General features: G+C 35.1%; 2 protein-coding genes and 1 pseudogene across 2 annotated transcripts; 2 read left to right on the forward strand and 1 right to left on the reverse strand.

Annotated features, from left to right (window-relative positions):
* Nucleotides 1-2,483: 2,483 nt before the first annotated feature.
* On the reverse strand, nt 2,484-9,649 carry LOC120201129 (receptor-like protein 9DC3). Its single transcript, XM_039201795.1, has 4 exons — nt 9,414-9,649; nt 4,589-4,881; nt 4,384-4,455; nt 2,484-3,874 (listed from the first exon to the last, which is right to left on the reverse strand). The coding sequence occupies exons 1-4, from the start codon at nt 9,437-9,439 to the stop codon at nt 2,700-2,702; spliced, it is 1,566 nt and encodes a 521-aa protein (XP_039057726.1). The 5' UTR covers nt 9,440-9,649; the 3' UTR covers nt 2,484-2,699.
* A 3,979-nt stretch (nt 9,650-13,628) lies between these two features.
* On the forward strand, nt 13,629-14,891 carry LOC120201116 (transcription factor bHLH48-like). The gene has a single exon (XM_039201786.1). The coding sequence runs from the start codon at nt 13,629-13,631 to the stop codon at nt 14,889-14,891; it is 1,263 nt and encodes a 420-aa protein (XP_039057717.1).
* Nucleotides 14,892-17,806: 2,915 nt separating this feature from the next.
* Nucleotides 17,807-19,817, forward strand: LOC120201130 (annotated as a pseudogene).
* Nucleotides 19,818-19,823: the final 6 nt, after the last annotated feature.

The raw sequence follows: 19,823 nt of genomic DNA on the forward strand, positions 1-19,823 counted from the left end.
CATACCCCATCAATATTGAAAATTTCCAATTCAATTCATCATCACCATCATCTCTATTAAATTTGGCTGGAGTTCCCTCACCATTATCACATCCTTTTGATAATGGCAGCCCGCATAAACCCAAGTTTGCTATGTAGGAATCATTAGTGAAAGTATCAAATTGTTTGCCTTGAGGAATTGGGTCCCTCGATATTATTTCGAGAAAGGTTTAACACTGCTAAGAAGCTAAGATTTTTCAACTCTGTTGGAATTCTTCCATGAAGCTTGTTTGATGAGAGATCTAATGATTCAAGTTCCGACAGAATTGGTTTAAGACAATAAGTGAATGAAGCTCTCCAGGTGTCTTAGGAATTTCTCCGGAGAATTGGTTGTTGGAGAAGTCAATAACTGTCCATATGGTTAACAGTTTCTCAAACTCCGTTTCCAATCCTTTTGTTTTAAAAGATAAACCGAGCACAGTGTACACCAATCCATCGGCTTCTACATCTTTTATGTAATCTGGTTTTACTTTGTTTTCATTCCCTTTTATAATGGCATGCAAATTTTCAAAAAACTTCATAGGTAAATAGCCAGTGAAGTTATTTCAAGAAAGATCAATGACATGCAAATGAGTGAAGGAAAAAGTAACTCCTAAGCTATCCACTTGGCCATAAAATCTGTTCGATCTCAAGATAAGAACTTGTAGTTGATCCAAATTTCCTAACCAATTTGGGAAAGTGTCATTCAAATAGTTGTTTCCAACATCGAAAAGCTTCAAATCTTTGCAATTACCCAAAGATCATGGTAGCGACCCTTCTAGTTGGTTTCTGCAGATTATAAAACTTTGTAAGGTGCAAATTCGTTGCAATGAAGAAATGTTGAAGATTGAGGAAGGACTAGGACCTGCGCAATAAATAACCAAACTTGACATAAAAAAAACACTTGATGGCTCAATACACATCCAAGATAATTGGACTATTAATCACTAGAATAATTATAAGGTAGCATATGTTCAAAATTTTCTTAACTTGTTAACAATGTGAACACGCCCTCCTAGGACAACCGCTCAATGGGTTCAAGTCATACATCAATGTTTAAAACAGTTGTTCATATAAATTGAATAATAAAAAAACAAATGTAGTAGAAATAGGAACTATTTACCACTGAAGTTGTTATATGAAAGGTTGATCTCCTCGAGAAAATTAAGATTTCCAATGACCAATGGAATTTTGAAACATATATTTAAATTGATGAGTATTTTTCTAACATACCTTTACTTTCTTTGTTAAGCATTGTAGGCTCTATTTTCCATTATGAAAGAAACTCGAATTTACGAGTCCCAAACAAAACCACTAAATAAAAATGAAATAAAAAAGTGAATTGTTTACCTTTGAGATTGTTGTAACCGAGATACAAGCATTGGAGATTAGTCAACATTCCAATTTCTATAGGCATATTTCCCTCCAAAGAGTTGTTGTATAATGATATAAACGTCAACTCTTTGCACTTGAATAAGCTTTTTGGAATTCTACTAGAAATTTGAGTCCCTTCTAGGTCGAGTGCTTGGTATTTAGAAAGGTTGTCAAACAATCCTGATGGTAGATGACCTGCAATACGATTGTTGCTTGTAAATATATTCAAGATCGAGAAACATATGAGACGTGAAAGTTAATTATATTCCAAATATATCCATATCATGTTTGAAAGATTTTGAATTGTTATTTTGACCTTTGAGGTTGTTGAACAAGCTCAATGTTTCTAGCTTTGACAAATCGCTAAGAGTGGACGGGATAACACCAGTGAAGTTGTTCATGTAAAACAAGTCTTGAAGTTGAGCAAAGTGACCAAACCATGATGGGAGACAAGGAAATTAGTTAACGCGGTCGGTAAAGAGCCATGGAAAATATTGCGACGAATGTTTAGGGAGACAAGGAACGATAAATTTCCCAATTGAGATGGGATGGTGCCTGTGAGGTCCATACTTGACAAATCCAGAGCAGTGACTCTGTGGTGTCTGGATCCACAAGTGACACCAATCCAATTGCAAACAGAGGTAGATGTGGAGATGTTGGGTGAATCCGCAGATAAAATAGCTCTAAAGGTTGCAAATAGCAGCAGAAAGATAAGAGCAAGGAAGGGAATTTTTGCCATAAGGTTGGGTGTGGGTATAACGCAAATCATGAAGAGAGAAAACAGCTGAGTTTAATGCTTCTTTAGTGTTAGTTCAAGGTCTTTAAATAATATGGATTTAGTCACAAAAAGTAAGGCTTAAAATGCAAGACTTAGTCTCAGGTTGAAGACTAGCACTAAAAATTGTGGCACTAAAAATTGTGGCACTAAAAAGAGAACCAAGTGACGAGGGTCAATCCGTTGATGATTTGTTGACACCCACTAATGGAGCTACCACAGGCATCCCTCTGTTTCAATTCTTAATTAGCTCCTTTGAGTATCCATTCTTTTTGCAATATTTTTGTCCTAAGCCACATCAATTTTATTAAAAAGATAGTGAAAAACCTGGAAAGTGCCTATTAAGATGGTCATTACAAGCTAGAAATACTCAAGGGAACGCTGCCATTGGAGAGGTGCAGGAAAACACAATACATACAAAAGAAAGCACCCACGCAGCATAGACAAAAAAACATTTATACAAAAGGGTCTGCCTACCACCATGCATTGAAGTTTTCTGCTCTGTCCACCGCTTGTTTTGCAACAAAAATTCGTCAACTACTTCTCTTTTTTACCTTTTTTGCAAGTCTTTGCCGAACTCTTTCGTAGAACCTAATGAACCACAATGGTCTTCCAGTTGCGAATACAATATATTCCGTACTCAATCCCAGTACCAACCCACATCCATACCCCATCAATATCGAAAATTTCCAATTCAGTCCATCATCATCTCTATCAAATTTGGCTGGAGTTCCCTCATCATTGTTACAGCTTTTTGATAAAGGCAGCCCGCATAAACCCGAGTTTCCTATATAGGAATCATTAGCGAAAGTATCAAACTGTTTGCCTTGAGGAATGGTTCCTGTGAGATTATTCGTAGATAAGTTTAACACTGCTAAGAACCTAAGATTGTTCAACTCTATCGGAATTCTTCCATGGAGTTTGTTTGATGAGAGATCTAATGATTCAAGCTCCGATATATCACCTAATGATGATGGAATTGGACCTGTTAAACAATTATGAGAGAGGTTCAGGACAATAAGTGAGTGAAGCTCTCCTAGTGTTTTAGGAATTTCCCCGTAGAACCGATTGCTGGAAAAATCAATAGCTGTCCATATGGTTAGCAGTTCATAAAACTCAAATTCCGATCCTTTAAACGTAAAAGATAAACCGATGGCATAATTCCACACTCCAACTGCTGATCCATCTGTCATGTACTCTGGCTTTTCTTTCTTTTCATTCCCTTCTCTAATGGCATGCAAGTTTTCAAAAAATTTCACGGGTAAATAGCCACTGAAGTTGTTATGAGAAATATCAACGAGACGTAGACGAGTGAAGCAAACCGTAAGTCCTGTGCTAACCACTTCACCATAGAATCTGTTCGATCTTAGGATAAGAACTTGTAGTTGATCCAAATTTCCCAACCAATTCGGGAATGTGTCATTCAAATAGTTGTTTCCAACATCGAGAAGCTTCAACTCTTTGCAATTACCCAAAGATCGTGGCAGTGACCCTTGTACTCGGTTGCTGCTAATTCGAAAACTGTGTAACGAGCAACCTCTAACAAAATTTTCTGGTATTTTACCATGAAAATTATTCTTCTCTAGGTCAATATGTGAAAGAGAACTCATGTTTCCAGTGCATTCTGGGATTTCTCCATCCAAACTATTCTTGTATAAAAAGAGAACCTTAAGTGAACCCAGATTGCATAACGAGGAAGGGATTTGGCCTTGCAGAAAATTTGGAACAGAGTTAGAATTATGAATTTGGATAATCTTTGAAACACATAAATAATATTGTTTGTGAAGTAAAAAAAAAATATTCCGATTAAATAATTTCAGAATTTATATTTTAGAGTTTAATATTTATTTTGCATAAGAAAAAGACACAATGAAAGGGCAAATTGTAAAGATTATTAATATTAGGGTAACCTATACCAGATACCACCAAACTTTAGGCGTTGTGTCGTTTATACCACTGAATTTTCAATTTTATCAATTATAACACTGTACTTTGATTTTCGTTTCAATTATACCACTGGGCCGTTAAATCGTTAACAGACAGATCAAAACAACGTATTAACTAAGTAACAAAAATCAAAGTTCAATGCTATAATTGACAAAATTGAAAGTTAAGTGATATAAACGATATAACGCCTAAAATTCAGTGGTATCTTAGCTAGTTTACCCTTAACTCTAACATATAACTAAGTAAAAAGAAAAGCAAAATATATTATACCTGTTAAGTTGTTCTCAGAAAGTTCAAATTCTTCGAGAAAAGTCAAGTTTCCAACAACGGATGGAATTTTTCCTGGAATATGTGAATAAATTTACTAAACATGTTATTACGTTAAGAAACTATATAATTAAAAAAAACTTCAATGGTAAATAACTCGTCTATGTCTTAAGTACATTACTAAAGCAGGATGAGTCATTTAACTTACCTGATAAGTAGTTTCGTTCGATAGAGATATACTTGAGTGAAGTTAAATTTGAGATCTCTATTGGCACAATTCCCTCCAAATAATTATTATCCAAAAACAAAAAGTTTAACTCTCTGCATTTGAATAAACTCATTGGAACTCTTCCAGAAAGTTGACAGAATTCCAAATTAAGATAATATAATCGAGGAAGATAATCGAAAATGTGGGAGGAGAGAGAACCAAAGAGATTGTTGTATCCCAGTGAAATAGCTTGCAGCGAGGAAATGTTGAAGACTGAATAAGGAATATAGAACCTGCGCAATAAATAACCAGAGTTCACATTTTTGACATCACGAAAAGAAAATATTTAAAACTATGATAAAATTCCCAAACGAAGAGTTGTATCAATCCAATCTTTAATCTTCTTTCAATTCATCTACACCCAATTTGTTGAAAAATGTTTACATGACAAATGGTAAAACTTGTACAAGAGAAGAAATATGATATTGTACCTTGTAAGTAGTTTTTAGAAAGGTCGATCTTTCTAAGAGAAGTAAGATTTCCGATAACCGATGGAATTTCACCTGATACATACAAAAAAAGTCATAATAGGGAACCATTTCCATATTGTATTCTACATTGAGAGCTTTGCTTTTCAAATGAAGTCCTTCTTCAGAATTTTGTTGTTATAACTTTGTTTGTTTATGATTGAAGTTTCTTTGAATTGAGCAAAATGATGAATTGTATAAAAAATTGAAATATGACAATATACCTGTTAAGCTGTTATTAGAAAGGTCAATATACTCGAGAGAAATAAGATTCTCAATAATCGATGGAATTACACCTGAAACATACGATAAATATGTCAAAATTTACTAATATTTTTTCTACAAGACCCTTAATTTCTTTGTTGAACACTGTACACATGTTTTTCTTTCTTCTTCCCCTTAAATACGAAAATTTTATTCGATATTTTTTTATCACTTATAAAAGCTCTAAATAGTTTGAATTCCAATTTAAGTACATCTTTACCTGAGAAGTTGTTATGAGAAAGGTCAATATACTCAAGAGAAGTAAGCTTTCCAATAACCGATGAAATTTCACCTGAAACATATGATTAAATCCGTCAAAAATTATTAATATTTGCTTATAAGGTAGTAGTTTAAGTCACAACACTTATTGACAATTCATGCATTGTCACACCCCAAAGTATGGCTTAAAATTTTTCTTTAATTCCGATCAATTCAAATTCTAATTTCGGTTAAAACTCGAGGTTAATTCGAACTTCTGTTAACCTACGAACTGAAAACCTAAAGCTTTGGAAGCCTAGTGGCCTAGAGTGCAATTTACCCCCTTTCATTTATTTTGGGATTGGTCCCATGAAGGAGGAACCAATTCATGTAGAGCTTCAAACTTCCCCACAATTTCTTCTCTCTCTTCCATTATTTCCTTTTTCTCTCTCCTCCAAGTAACTTCGACATTCGTTTCGCCACCATTATTCAATCCGATGATGACAATGCCCTCGCCATTGTCTTCCTCTCAATGTCCCACGTCCGTCAGTACCAATTTCACCCTCACCGTCATCGGTGTGTGGGGGGATGAGAAGAAATAAGTTTCGACGAAGCTTTATCGAATCCTCTGTCTTTCTTCGTCGCCAACCAACACCAGTAAGTGTCACCCCGTGTTGTAAAATTCAATTATGCGTATTTTGGTGGCCGACCGACCACCGAAAACGGTCGCACGCGTCGTCGTCTCACGTGGGCTTGTTTAAGATCAGTTGATCGATTTGAATTTTCCCTCCGACTTGAATCGACCCAACCCGACCCGAACTGATCCAAGTCGAGTTGAGCTTAGTCAAGCCGAGCCGCGTTGACCCACTTTGACCGGAGTTTGCTTTTCACCAACACCACCTATCCTGAGGTTTTTCGATGTCTTGAGTTTGATTTTGTGGTCCGTTTCGAAAATTTTCAATCCGGTAAGTTGTTTTTAAGTATTTTTTCATATGATTCGATCCGATTTTCATGTTTAAGCTTCGTTTCTGATGTAATTCATTTTGTCTTGTATCCGAGATATTTTGGGATGTTGAATTCAATTCAGTGGTAATTCAAATTCATGTCTGAATAGAACTATGAATTAGTAGATTAAATTCATGATTTGATTGAAGAATTCTAATAATTGATTCCCAACTTTTGAGATCGCTATATACTTGGATATTCTGATTTCATAATAAATATCTGAAGACCAATTTATTGGAAGTACTGTATGAATTCAAATTGGTTTAAAAGATCAAAATACTCTGGAGCACCGAAACGACTAAAATAACATGGAGTACTAAGATGACCTAAATACCCTTATGACTTGGATTAAGTGAATGTCTTTCGATAGACTATAAGAACATCAATAAACCTACAATGGAGCACGACCCAAGCTGTCAGACATTTCGAATACTATTACAATATAAAAATAAAATAAATACCAACGGAATATATATTTGTCTACTCGAGAACCGATCAATGATGATTCTGATGTTGATAAGTTCAGCTAATGCATTCAGTATTAAGAAGAGAATAATTGTGAAGGATCTTGGTCTGAATTATTGGTAAGTATCACACTGTTAAGATCTGATTAGTCTGATTTGATGTGAAATTTGGATAGTTTGATATAAATCTTATATGTCGTAAATCATCATTTATTTCACCATTGGATTAAGTCACCAAGAATTCTTTGAGAATCAAAATGTCAAAAATGGTCGTAGCATACTATGTAATGGAATCCCTCTTGGTATATATATATCCTAAATACTTTCAGATATATCTTAATCATAAAGGATTCTAATGTAAGGTTGAATACCTTTCTGAAGCACCTAAAATCCTAAATAGTCATGAAGCATCAATTTCAAAATGTCTGATTTGATCCATTAGTAATCGAACCCTTTTTATAGGGACATCGTATCTGAAATCCGATCAATCTACAAAATTTCTACGTTTTCCCTTCTTGATAATGATCAAGTACCTCTAAAAAATAACTGAATCTTCTAGTGTGTTCCCTATATACTACATGACCGTTTTATTTGTATTGAAAATTATAAATTGATATCTAGTTGACTTACGATTATTTTTATTGATATTGATTTATTGGTTACTTGTTTTACTGGAAAATGAAATATGCCTGAGATATGGATTATGAAACTACTAGTTACTACTTGAACTGTTTTATTGGGACACTATCTGGGTAGGTTGGAGCATGGAGGTTCAGCTCTGATCAAGCTGGTAATTCCTTGCGGACCTAAGGTGACCCTTGGGTAGGCTCTCAAGCCCCAAGGTACTCCCTTGGGTAGGTTCTGAGGCCCCAAGGTATTCCTTGGATACGCTCTAAGGCCCCAAGGCATTCCTTAGGTTGGATCCTACGCCCAATGGGCCTAGGGTAAGTTCTTATGGATGCAGTTCTAGGGAACTGCATATTGGTCCCCAGGTGAAGGGTATTACAGTGATTTTAAAATCTATTTTACTGAAAAAAACTGTTATTATTTTTAAACTATGATTACATTTATTCTGATTTTGTGGCAACACATTAGACATCCTACTCCTATATCCTAAATCTGTCTCTCTGAACTGTAAGTTTCCTGACGGTCACCTAAAGTTTTAATAGTGAAATTTTCTCATCACTAGGATCCGTAAATACCTGGATAACTAAGGAAATTTCATGCTTTATCATATATATGCTTGTCCACTAGCATTTATTTGGTAGTAATGTATTGTTGAGCTTCCTAAAGCTCACTCTGTTACTTACCATTTAAGGTTAAAGATCGATCATATGCGGTTATCGACATCAGTATGGGAGTTCCTTCGGCACTTCTTGAGAGTACGGTACCTGTGTAATTAGGGGGCATGTAGGTCGCATTTGATTTCACTGAGTCTGAAACTTGTTTTTTTACACAGTGTATTATTGAATTATGTTTTGATATTTGAATTTATTCATATATTAAAAAGGTTCTACAATGTTTAAGGTTTGTAGGCTAAAGTTTTCCTATTCGTTATAGACTTTCAGAGTGGATCGCTCCGGTAACTCTCATGTGACACCTCATATTGGATTGAGTCACCCGTATCGGTCTGAGGGTGTTACATGCATGATTTTGTTTTCCTCTGATTAAGCGTGATTTTGTTTGAATCATATGTCCTTTTGTAAGGTATCTCAATTGAGGTTTTATTATAAAAAAAATAACTTTTGCCGTGCGAAAAAAAAAGGTTTAAGTCACAACACAGTTAAACTTAATTCTTGTTGAGAACAAGAAAAATGTATAAATAAATGAATATGATATTGTACCTGCTAATTTGTTATAAGAAAGATCTATGAAAATCAGAGAAGTCAAACTTTCAATAGCCGATGGAATATCACCTGAAATATATAATTAAATCTGTTGAATTTTATTAATATTTTTGCTGGCAGACCATTTCTTTGTTAAGCACTAATATATCTTTAATATTTGAAACAATTGTTTACCTTCAAGGTAGTTGTAACCAAGATATAAAGACTGAAGCTTCGTCAAATTTCCAAATTCTCTGGGCATAGTTCCCTCCAAAAAGTTGTTAGACAATGATAAAAGCATCAACTCTTTGCATTTGCACAAACTATTGGGAATGCTACCAGAAATGTGATTCCCAGTCAAGCTTAATACTTGCAACTTGGACAGGTTATCAAATATTCCCGACTCTAGATGGCCTGCAATGAAATTATTTGTTGTAAAACAATTTTTATTAATGAACACATTTGAGGATAACACAACTGGACAATAAGAGAAAAGGTAATAGAATAAAAGCGAACGAAATACGAATGAGGAAATGTTTACCTTTGAGGTTGTTGTAACCAAGACATAAAGATTGGAGCATTGTCAAATTTCCGATTTCTCTAGGTATACTTCCTTTCATAGAGTTGTTCCACAATGATAAATACCTCAACTCTTTGCATTTGCACAAACTATTGGGAATGCTACCAGAAATGTGATTCCCAGTCAAGCTTAATACTTGCAATTTGGACAGGTTATCAAATATTCCCGACTCTAGATGGCCTGCAGTGAAATTGTTAGTTATATAAATCTTTTAACTAATGAAAATATATTCAAGATCGAGAAAGATATGGAACCTGAGAAAGAATTATAATCCAGATATAACCCTTCCAAGTTCGATAGATTTCCGATTGTTATAGGAATCTGCCCTCTGAAATCGTTGCCATACAAGACTAGACTTTCTAATTTTAACAAATTTCCCAAAGTAGATGGGATAACACCAGTGAAGCTGTTGTTGCCAAAGTTCAAATATTTCAGCCGATGCAAATTAGTTAACTCGGTAGGTAACGAGCCGTGGAAACTATTGTGATGAATGTCGAGCCAGCCAAGGAAAGATAAATTTTCCAATTGAGGTGGAATGGTGCCTGTGAGATCCATACTTGACAAATTCAGAGAAGTGACTCTATGGTGTCCGGATCCACAGGTGACACCAATCCAATCACAAACAGAGATAGAAGTGGACCAGCTGGTTGCTAGGAGGTTGTGCGGATCATGAGTTATATGGGATTTTAAGGCTAAAAGGGCGATTTCATCGGTGGTGATGTTGGCAGACAAAGAAGCCCTGGAGCTCGCAAATAGCAGCAAAAACCAAAGAGGAAGGAGTAAGGGAGTTTTTTCCATAAGGTTGAGTGTGGGTAAAATGCAAATCATGAAGAGAGAAACAACCGAGTTTTAATGCTTCTCTGTTGTCAGTTCGATACTCTTTATATACTTTGATTCTAAATAATTATTGGCCACAAAAAGAAAAGGCCAAAAATGCAAGACTTGGTCTGCAGTATCAGTGGTCCATACATCTCATTGAGTATCTTATTTTGATTGGAATCAGACATATTCATCAATCAGTATCATTTGTTACTTACTCTTCACGGCTTCTGCTCGATTCCTTATATTATCCGGCATCGGAAAGACATTAATCGAAACGAATGGTCACCCTTTCCAACAAGTAATTTCATACTTTGTCACAACTAGAAGACTTCAACCCTTTTACAAGACTGTCATAATCTTCCAGAGAAACAGAAGTGACCAAGGCCAAAGACAAACAATACATATAATTGTTTTTATATTATATTATAGGGTAAACTACATAAATGACCACGTAACTAAGGGTTGGGTCGCAAAATGACCACTATTTTTAAATTTGTGTCAATATGACCATTGAATTGTTTAAATGGTTTCAATATAGCCACATGTCGTTAACATTTGATGGGAGTGTTTACGTGGCAGTTAATAAAATTGTGTATAATTAGGGAATGGGTCCTTATAAAGTTGTGTATTCGCAACACTGACAACCTGCTTTATTTTCTTCCATTTTGGTCACTACTTGTATATGACTTGTTTCCTTGGATTTTCATTTAATGCAATTTGATCCTGATTCTGTTTTTAATTTGTCTAATGCTTTAATTTGAGCATTAACTTTAAAATCTTTTATTCTAGTCGTGTATTAAATTTATAGATTAAATCCCCTAGATATTAGAATTAATTGTTGAGTCAATTCTCACACTTGTTATCAAGATATTACATTTGTTATATAACTTGTTTAGGTTTAGGCAGAAAACAAAACTAAAATAACTTAATTGCATTAGAACTCAAGATCAATTAGTAAACTAGCGAATCCTTAACAGAAGATGGACACACTCGCCATGTACTGGGCATTAACAAAAGGATCATTGACTGCAACCACATCAATATCATCCCTTGAAGTTGCTATTCGCAAAACCAACCTTCCAATCCGACCGAAACCTGCAAAGGTTGATTGCAAAAAAAAAGGTACATCAAGCTTCATAGAGAACAAAAGACTTGAATCAAGGTAAAACTACTCGGTTTAGTACTGTAAGACTTGAAAACAATTCCTTCAACAGAATTCTTATTCTCTCCCATGTTAGTACACATGTTTAACAGGCCCATCCAATGATAACACAAAAATGTTTTTAGCTCGACCTACCTCAAAAGACATAATAGACCAAAAATAACTGAACTAAAGGTCAAAATACACTACCGATAGGCTAATATTATACATGAAGTACGATCGGCAGTTCTTCACAGCCATTTGTCTCCCGGGAAAGATTGAGTACCACAAGCCTTAAGATACCTACCCAAACCTCTCGATTCACAGTTCCACACTTACCACATGAGATAAGCATGAGATGCTAGTCCTTTATCTATTTTACAAGCATACTCGCAGTTCTCAACAACGCAAATGTGCACGATAACGGAGTAGAAATAATTCCTACGTTGATTAAAGAAATACCACGGCAGGGATGCGTATAACCACCAAATAAATCAGAGAAACCTTGAATCAAATTAACAGAACTTACCCTTGATTCCAATCTTTGTTTTCCCACAGCTCCGTGACTCTAGACAAATTAGTAAACAAGACAAAAGCAGAACATCAGTTCATACAGCTTCTGAACTAAGATCAAAATAATTAAACAAGTCCTTGTTATCCTTATTACGCTTCCCAGGGGTTAAAAATATTAACAATTCTTACTCGGAATTGTAAGAGGAATTTCAGTAGCAGTGGCTTTGATGGGTCGGATACTCCTTGAGTTGCAGCTTCTAAATTAAAAAAGTAGTATCAGAGGAGAGAGAAAAAGCCAAAAACTTGCACAATAAGCAAAAAAAAAAAAAAAACTGAACAGCCAATAGACAATAGTGATAACTCAACTGTAAGGAAGAAGATCTAATTGAAACAGCAGCACCAAAAAAGGAGTTGAAATTTCCACCAAATTCAATGCTTGAAACCTAAAATTAAAATATCAACCAAAAAATAAACTCAGAAAATAAATTTAAGTTAAAAAAAATTCAGGGAGGTTTTTTTTAATGAGGTATTGAAACAGTGTACTTTGTAATCATATCTAATACAAAGTAACATTTTTTTAAAATAAAATTAAATAAAAAAAGAATTTTCAGAATTTCATAAGTTCATCAACATAACGAAAACGAGTTAACAAACAAGGCTCAGTCATCAAACAAAACGAAAAGTAACACAGTAAAAAATCAACATCTACTCCCCAAAAAAACTAAATAAAAAAAGGCTTAATATTTATTGCAATTATTAAGACTCCGTTTAGATACCGAGAAAACATCCTAGAAAAATAACAACAATAAAAAAACGATTTGATGTTGCACAATTTTTAATCATTCAGCCTAAGTTCAGTTCAGCTCAGCTCATCTCTTAGTATTTATTAACCTTTAAAAACAGGTTAGAAAAAGAAAATACGAGAAAAAAACGTTTCAGTTCTTTTGAAAGCAGTATGCAGTGCTGTTCGGAGTAAAGTTGATGATCTTGAGATTATCGGAGGTCGAGAGAGAGAGGTCAGAGCGAACGGAGGCGGAGATGGTGGCGGCGGCGACGATGGTTCTAATGAGAGAAGAAAAAGCCATTGCAAATGCTTTCACGGATAACAAATCTACTAATTATAAGATCCATTAATTAATTACTTCAATATGTATTTTTCATTGAGATTATGCCAATCAATCATATTTTTAATAAACTAACCATTTATTACAAGAGTTATTAATCAACCATTTGGATTTATAATTCGTTCATATTAATTAAATGATCAAAATTTTGATACCTCCCAAAATAATTTTTTAGTGAAAAATACGCTTAATTGTTGAACAATGTTAGATTGTTGTCAAAGAAGAGAAAAGGAAGAGCAGGGGGAATGTTAGACTGCTGAAAATACAGCACGTGCATGTAAAGGTGGTTAGTCTGTTAAGTTGGTTAGCTAAGTCAGTTAGTTTGTTAGATGGTTAGTGGTTAGCTAAACCATTGTTATAAAAGCAGTGTACCAACTAATATGAATGGATGGGCAATTCTTTACTGTGTATATTCTCTGTTATACACACTTCTTAACATGGTATCTTTCGCTAAAGTCCTGAGAATTTTGGTTTCACGCTTCTAAACTTTCTTTCTCTCTGGTTCGCTCATGGTGCACAATGGGTCTAGTCAGCAAACTGCTGACACAGTTGCTACTTAGATCTTACAATTCTGTCATGGAGTTGAACGAGGGGACAGCTGGAATTGGATCTAATAAGACGGCGTCGGAGAGTGATGAAGTGGCGGTACCCGAGTCGCTGCAAGTTACTGATAAAATCTGCCGTTTGATGTTGGCTCCGGTGACCGATAATTCTAGTTCTTTCACGGCTCTGCTTGAACCTCCGGCTCTCCAAGCCGTTCAGCTCATTCAATCTCCGGACTCGTCTAAGCTTATTGCTGCTCCAGCTCCGGCTCCGAACGTTGATGTTTTCAAAGGCAGCTTTCATTTTCCTTTTAATAGTGGGTTAATCGAACGAGCTGCGAAGTTCTCTATGTTCACCGGAGATGATATTGGTAACATCAACGGCAATAACAAAAGCAACTCGCCTGAACCAAGGTCGTACAATTCAAGCGCCAGTCACCAGAAACCGGTGAAGAGCGAGCCGGGCGAGACCGAGACACCTCAGCCGTTAGTTTCTGATCCAACGGTGGAGAACCGGAGTATCAAGAGAAAAGACATAGGAAAGGTCAAAGGGTCGACAAAGAAAAGCATAACAGCGGCGGAAGAGAGCTCCGACGACACCGAAAAGCTACCTTACGACCATGTTAGATCTCGCTGGGGACAAGCCACGGATAGCCATTGCTCAGCTGAGGGAGCAAGGATAGAGACGATAAATGCACGCATGAAGCTTCTACAGGAGTTGATTTCAGGATGCAGTACGATCTCGAGCACAGCGTTGGAGTTGGATGAAATCATCAATCACGTGCAGTCCATACAGCGTCAAGTGGAGTTCTTATCAATGAAACTCGATGCAGTTAACCGGGGAATTGATTTCAACCTCGATAGCGTATTCACAGTAGACATTTGGATCTTTCTCACTGCCAACCTTGCTATAGAGATTATATCGACAGTTTTCGACCAGCTTGCTTCAGTGCGTAAGCCGGGATTTTCCTTGGCAGCAATGTTAATGTCTTTCACAGGTTTGTTCGGATGCATAACCGAGCTAGCTTATAAGGGTAGAAAGGAAAAGGGCAGATGGAGATGGGATAACCCCACAACGTATAGGCGTTTCTGTAATTTTGCAGATATATTGGCCAATTCTGATAATCCCATCAAGCTCAACTTTTGGCCAATTCTTTTTGCAATTGCTCTTTTGTGCTCTCATTTTCTAAAGGATCGAAGTTGGAAGGCGTCTCGGCTTTTTCATGAAGGTCATACTGCAAATGCTTCTCAACAGATCAATGTAGCTGCGAATATGAAGCAGAAGGTTTACGTGTAAGGAGGATGAAGAACTGTTAGTAGTTAAGTTGCGAAACATTGTTATAGAATAGGTTTAATTTTTTAGAATTTTTTTGTTGAATGTTCGTTCACATCAAAAGTTTGCATCGATTGAAGTCGAACGGAGGGAAGCATCGGCACTTCCGATTCAAGTCGAACGGAGGGAAGCAACAACACTTCCGATTCAAGTCGAACGGAGGGAAGCATCGGCACTTCTGATTCAAGTCGAACGGAAGAAGCATCGACACTTCCGATTCAAGTGAACGGAAGGAAGCATCGGCACTTCCGATTCAAATGTTCATCTTTTCATCAAGAAAGAAAAGTAGAGGGAATGTTAGATTGTTGTCAAAGAAGAGAAAAGGAAGAGTAGGGGGAATGTTAGAATATACACAGTAAAGAATTGCACATCCATTCATATTAGTTGGTACACTGCTTTTATAACAATGGTTTAGCTAACCACTAACCATCTAACAAACTAACTGACTTAGCTAACCAACTTAACAGACTAACCACCTTTACATGCACGTGCTGTATTTTTAGCAGTCTAACAAACAATAAATGCTCAAACATTCTTATAGATATCATGCTCGGTTTATGATCCTCTAGGAGTATAATAACAATTTTTCTAACTATTAAATTTGACAACCCACAAACATCCTGTTAATATAGTTGTTCGAACTCAATATTTTAATGAATAAAAACATTCTCGTTAACCATCGGAGCCTTTTATGAATTTTATTTTTATTATTTTTTATAATTTTAAAAATAAATCGATGATCAAATCGGATCCGATCCGAGATTCCGGATGAAAGAGTTAGCAAAGTAGGGTATTTCCTAAGAAGATATGAAACATTTGATGAAGACAAGTGGGGGACTGTGTGAATCACGGAGTTGAGATTGTCGCGTAGCCGAGGAAAATGAAACCTCATAATTAACTCGGCGGATTCCTCGAAAGCCAAAGTGGACCGACGTGACCCAAATTTTTAGGGCTTTTATTTTTTTTCCCATTTTTTTAGATTTTCCCGGTGGCTTTTTTTTTTGCTCAATAAGGATAACACATTTTTTTAGCTAATTAGGGCATTTCGGTTTATATTTTGCGATCTATGACATTTTCTATAATATTATTAAAACTCGTCATGTCTATGTGACGAGTTTCGATAAAAAAATATTTTTTTATTCGAACTCGTCACGTTGAGGTAACGAGTTCCAATAAAATATAATTTTTTTATTAAAATCTATCACATCGAAATAAAAAATTAGAATAAAAAATATTTTTTTATTAAAACTCGTTATCTTTGTGTTACGAGTTTCATATCACTATAGAAAATATTATAGATCTCAAAATAAATTTTTACTTGCCTTATTAAGCTAAATAAAAAACTCATATGCCGGACCAATTTTGCCTTTCCCCATCCTACACGTCGGCTCTTGGCCATTTTTAATTAATTTTTTTTAGTTTTAATTGATATGATTTTTATCATGTAACTTTCAATTATTTAATTTTAATAGTAAACATTAGGGTAAATTATATTACATATCACTAAATTTTTCATTGACTTGGTTATATCAATGAATTTTTATTTTATTAATTATATCATTGAATTTTAGTTTTGTATTCAATTGTGTGGATACATCATTAAAGTCATAAACAAGACGATGACATGACTAACGATTGTTAATGTGGTATGTCAAATTAAAATGAAATCATTTTGGTATGACTGTTTTAATACCTAAAACGATGTTATTTTAGACACTGAACTTTAAGTGTATATCAAATTTATCATTTAACTTTTGAACAATTTTATTTTTGGTAGTGCACTTTCCCGTAGCAACCGACAACCAAACATTGATAGTCTTTTGCAAAATAAATAAAAAAACCATACAAAAACATTTCCATTTGACTATTCTTTCTTATGTTAGAATTCGTTTTCCATAAAATGCACTCAATAACAACGAGAAGAAAAGAAAAACCAAAAAAAATTGTGACATTTATTCAGGTCGTAGACATCATTAAAATATGATTTTATCATATCAAATCAACATGTTGAAGTCCAACTCATAAGACTGTTAATCTTTAAACAGAAACAGATAATTTCGGGACATATGAATAATCAATTGACCATTAAAATATGATTTTATCATATCAAATTACATGTTAAGTCCAACTCATAAGACTATTAATCTTTAAGCAAAAAAAAGATAATTTCGGGACATATGAATAATCAATTGAGCATTACAATATGATTTTATCATATCAAATTAATATGTTGAAGTCCTACTCATAAGACTGTTAATCTTTAAACAGAAAAAGATAATTTCGGGATATATGAATAATCAATTGATCATTTTATAATTTTTAATAGTCGAATGATTCAACAATATGTCATATTTTGAGGGGTATTTTATAATTTTAAATAATCGAAAGACTCGTAACAACTCCATATAATCAAAAGAATATTTTTGTATTTTATCCTTTTTTTTAGTAACCTACTAAAAAATTTTATGTATTAAAAATTTTTCTAATTAATTCACTATATATATTATAAATATATCTGATCGAATTTATAATCTTAAAAAATATTTTATTTTATCGTTGAAGTAATTTGATGAGTTGAATATGAATATTATTTTTAATTTTATCAATATAAAAATTTGTTACATATTTATATTACCTCCGTCAAATATTATGAAATTTTTTTTTTTAAATAAACAACTGATAACACATTACCTATCTCAGCTTCTCGTCCAGTTATTATTAACCACGTGGAACAGAGAACTCTTGTCCAAACTGAATTCTCTCACTGTTCGACACGTGTCATTCCCAGATACCCCATTTGCCACTTTAGTCTTTTTCCCTTTCAGAATTCGAAGGCACTCTCTTCTTTTCTTTTCTTCATGTACGTTCAAAATCTCCCTCAGTTCCTCTTTCTTCTCTCTTGTTTTTATTTTATTTTGTTTTTGTTTCTGAGAAGATTCAGCTGCAAAGAGGAAGATAAGTAAATTACAGGTGAATTTTGTACAATTTTAAAATTGGGTTTTTCTTTTTGGTTAGAAGTGTACAGTCTCTTGTTTGGTTGGTGGGAAAAAACTAAATAGAGAAAGAAAATATTTTCTGGGTTTTATCTTTTTTGTTTTGCTTTGGGTTTTTGAGACCCAATCTTAAGCTATAACCAAAGTCAAAACCTCAGTAACTTCGTTTTATTCTTTACTTTAAGGAATTTTGTTATCAGGTCGTAGTTAGTATCATGAATCGTGCATGGTTATTTTCCTAAAAGATTAAGTGTTATTTAGGCATAAAAGAATCATTAAAAACTTTGGGGTTTTATTTATTTTCGTTTATTTTATCTGTTATGAGTTAAAATTGCAATTACTTGGTTAATTACATCTTAATTGATGTTTTTCTTTTCTTTAGTTTCTCGGTTTTTTTCCACTATCGATATACTGCATACCCTTTAGATTTTATGCTAGCGAACTTATAAAATTGTAGTGGCGAAAACGGAAAATATCTAAATTACACGAGAATTTAAAATTTTGGAGAATCGTAATCCGTACTCATGTTCGAATATGTGTTGAAACAGGTGTGAAGAAGCTAGTATTTTTGACAAAAAAAAAAGAAATAAAGAGTGAACATTGATGAATCTAAGTTGAGAAGAATCTACTCATCTTTGTTTCCCCCTTCGTTTAATCTTGATCACCTGTCAAATTTATCGAAAATTTAGAGATGATTACGGTTTCGGACCTTTCGGCGTTATTCGCCCTATTCTTGGTGTGTTATTTGAATCTTGAAAATGGTGAAATGAAGAATGTATCTTAGCAATATTACACTGTATTATCTGTTTTGATATGTTCTCTGTTACCTTGATTGGCGATTGCCAGGTATTAGGCTAGTGAACGAGGGCGGAGGGATTATCGGGAAAAAAATAACATGAATCGATCTGAACAAACTGAACAGAAGCAGCTGCTGCCTGTGATTGGAGTTGTAGCTGGTGCCGGTCCTCATCAAACTGTTCTCACGATCGTTTCTGGCACTCCAGCAGTGGCGGTCCCTTCACCGACTGCTTTCTCTAGTTCGCCGCACCAACTTGCCTACCAACAAGCACAGCAGTTCCGCCACCACCAGCAGCAGCAACAACAACAGCAGCTTCAAACGTTCTGGGCCAGCCAGATGCAAGAAATCGAGCAAATGTCGGACTTCAGGAACCACAGTCTCCCACTTACGCGGATCAAAAAGATAATGAAAGTGGACGAGGATGTGCGGATGATATCGGCAGAGGCTCCTGTAATTTTTGCGAAAGCCTGTGAGATCTTCGTCTTGGAACTCACATTGTGCTCCTGGATCCATACAGAAGAGAACAAAAGGAGGACGCTGCAGAAGAATGATATCGTAGCCGCCATTTCACGGACTGAAGTCTTTGATTTCTTAGTCGACATTATTCCGAGAGACGAGTTAAAAGAGGAGGGACTCGGTGTCACCAAGGCCGCGCCATTCCTTTAGTTAGTTCACCTGCTGATATGCCATACTATTATGTTCCACAGCATCCGTTGGGGCACGCTGGGATGATAATGGGAAAACCAGTTGATCGAGCTGCATTGTACCCTGGCCTACAACCTCGACCAACCGTGGCTTTCATGCCATGGTCCCAAGGTCAGCCGCCACAGCAGCAACAATCTGAACAGCCACAAATTGATTCTTGATGGAGAAGGGATGAGCCCCAAGACATTGTAATATCGACATTTCTGATGTCATTGCATGACTGGTTTATCTGTAGTTTAGATTGTCATCATAGATTTACCGAGTAGCCGGACTCCTAGTTTAGGATTTCTTCGATTCCAGCTTTTGATTCAGGTACGGACGATACAAGATCTCAAAGTGGTTATGTGTTCATTTTTAATCCATGAATGATTAACTGGAAAAGTTTCATCCAAGCTAATT

This window comes from Hibiscus syriacus, unplaced genomic scaffold (assembly GCF_006381635.1).
Source record: "Hibiscus syriacus cultivar Baekdansim isolate YM2019G1 unplaced genomic scaffold, ASM638163v2 tig00006992_pilon, whole genome shotgun sequence".
Classification (NCBI taxonomy): domain Eukaryota; kingdom Viridiplantae; phylum Streptophyta; class Magnoliopsida; order Malvales; family Malvaceae; genus Hibiscus; species Hibiscus syriacus.

Coding starts and splice junctions, on each gene's coding strand:
- LOC120201129 (XM_039201795.1), bottom strand. CDS start 9,439: ATGTCTTGGTTACAACAACCTCAAAG. Junction 4,456..4,588: donor CGAACGAAACTACTTATCAG/GTAAGTTAAATG, acceptor CACATATTCCAG/GAAAAATTCCATCCGTTGTT. Junction 3,875..4,383: donor TTCTGAGAACAACTTAACAG/GTATAATATATT, acceptor ATTTTCTGCAAG/GCCAAATCCCTTCCTCGTTA.
- LOC120201116 (XM_039201786.1), top strand. CDS start 13,629: ATGGAGTTGAACGAGGGGACAGCTGGAATTGGATCTAATAAGACGGCG.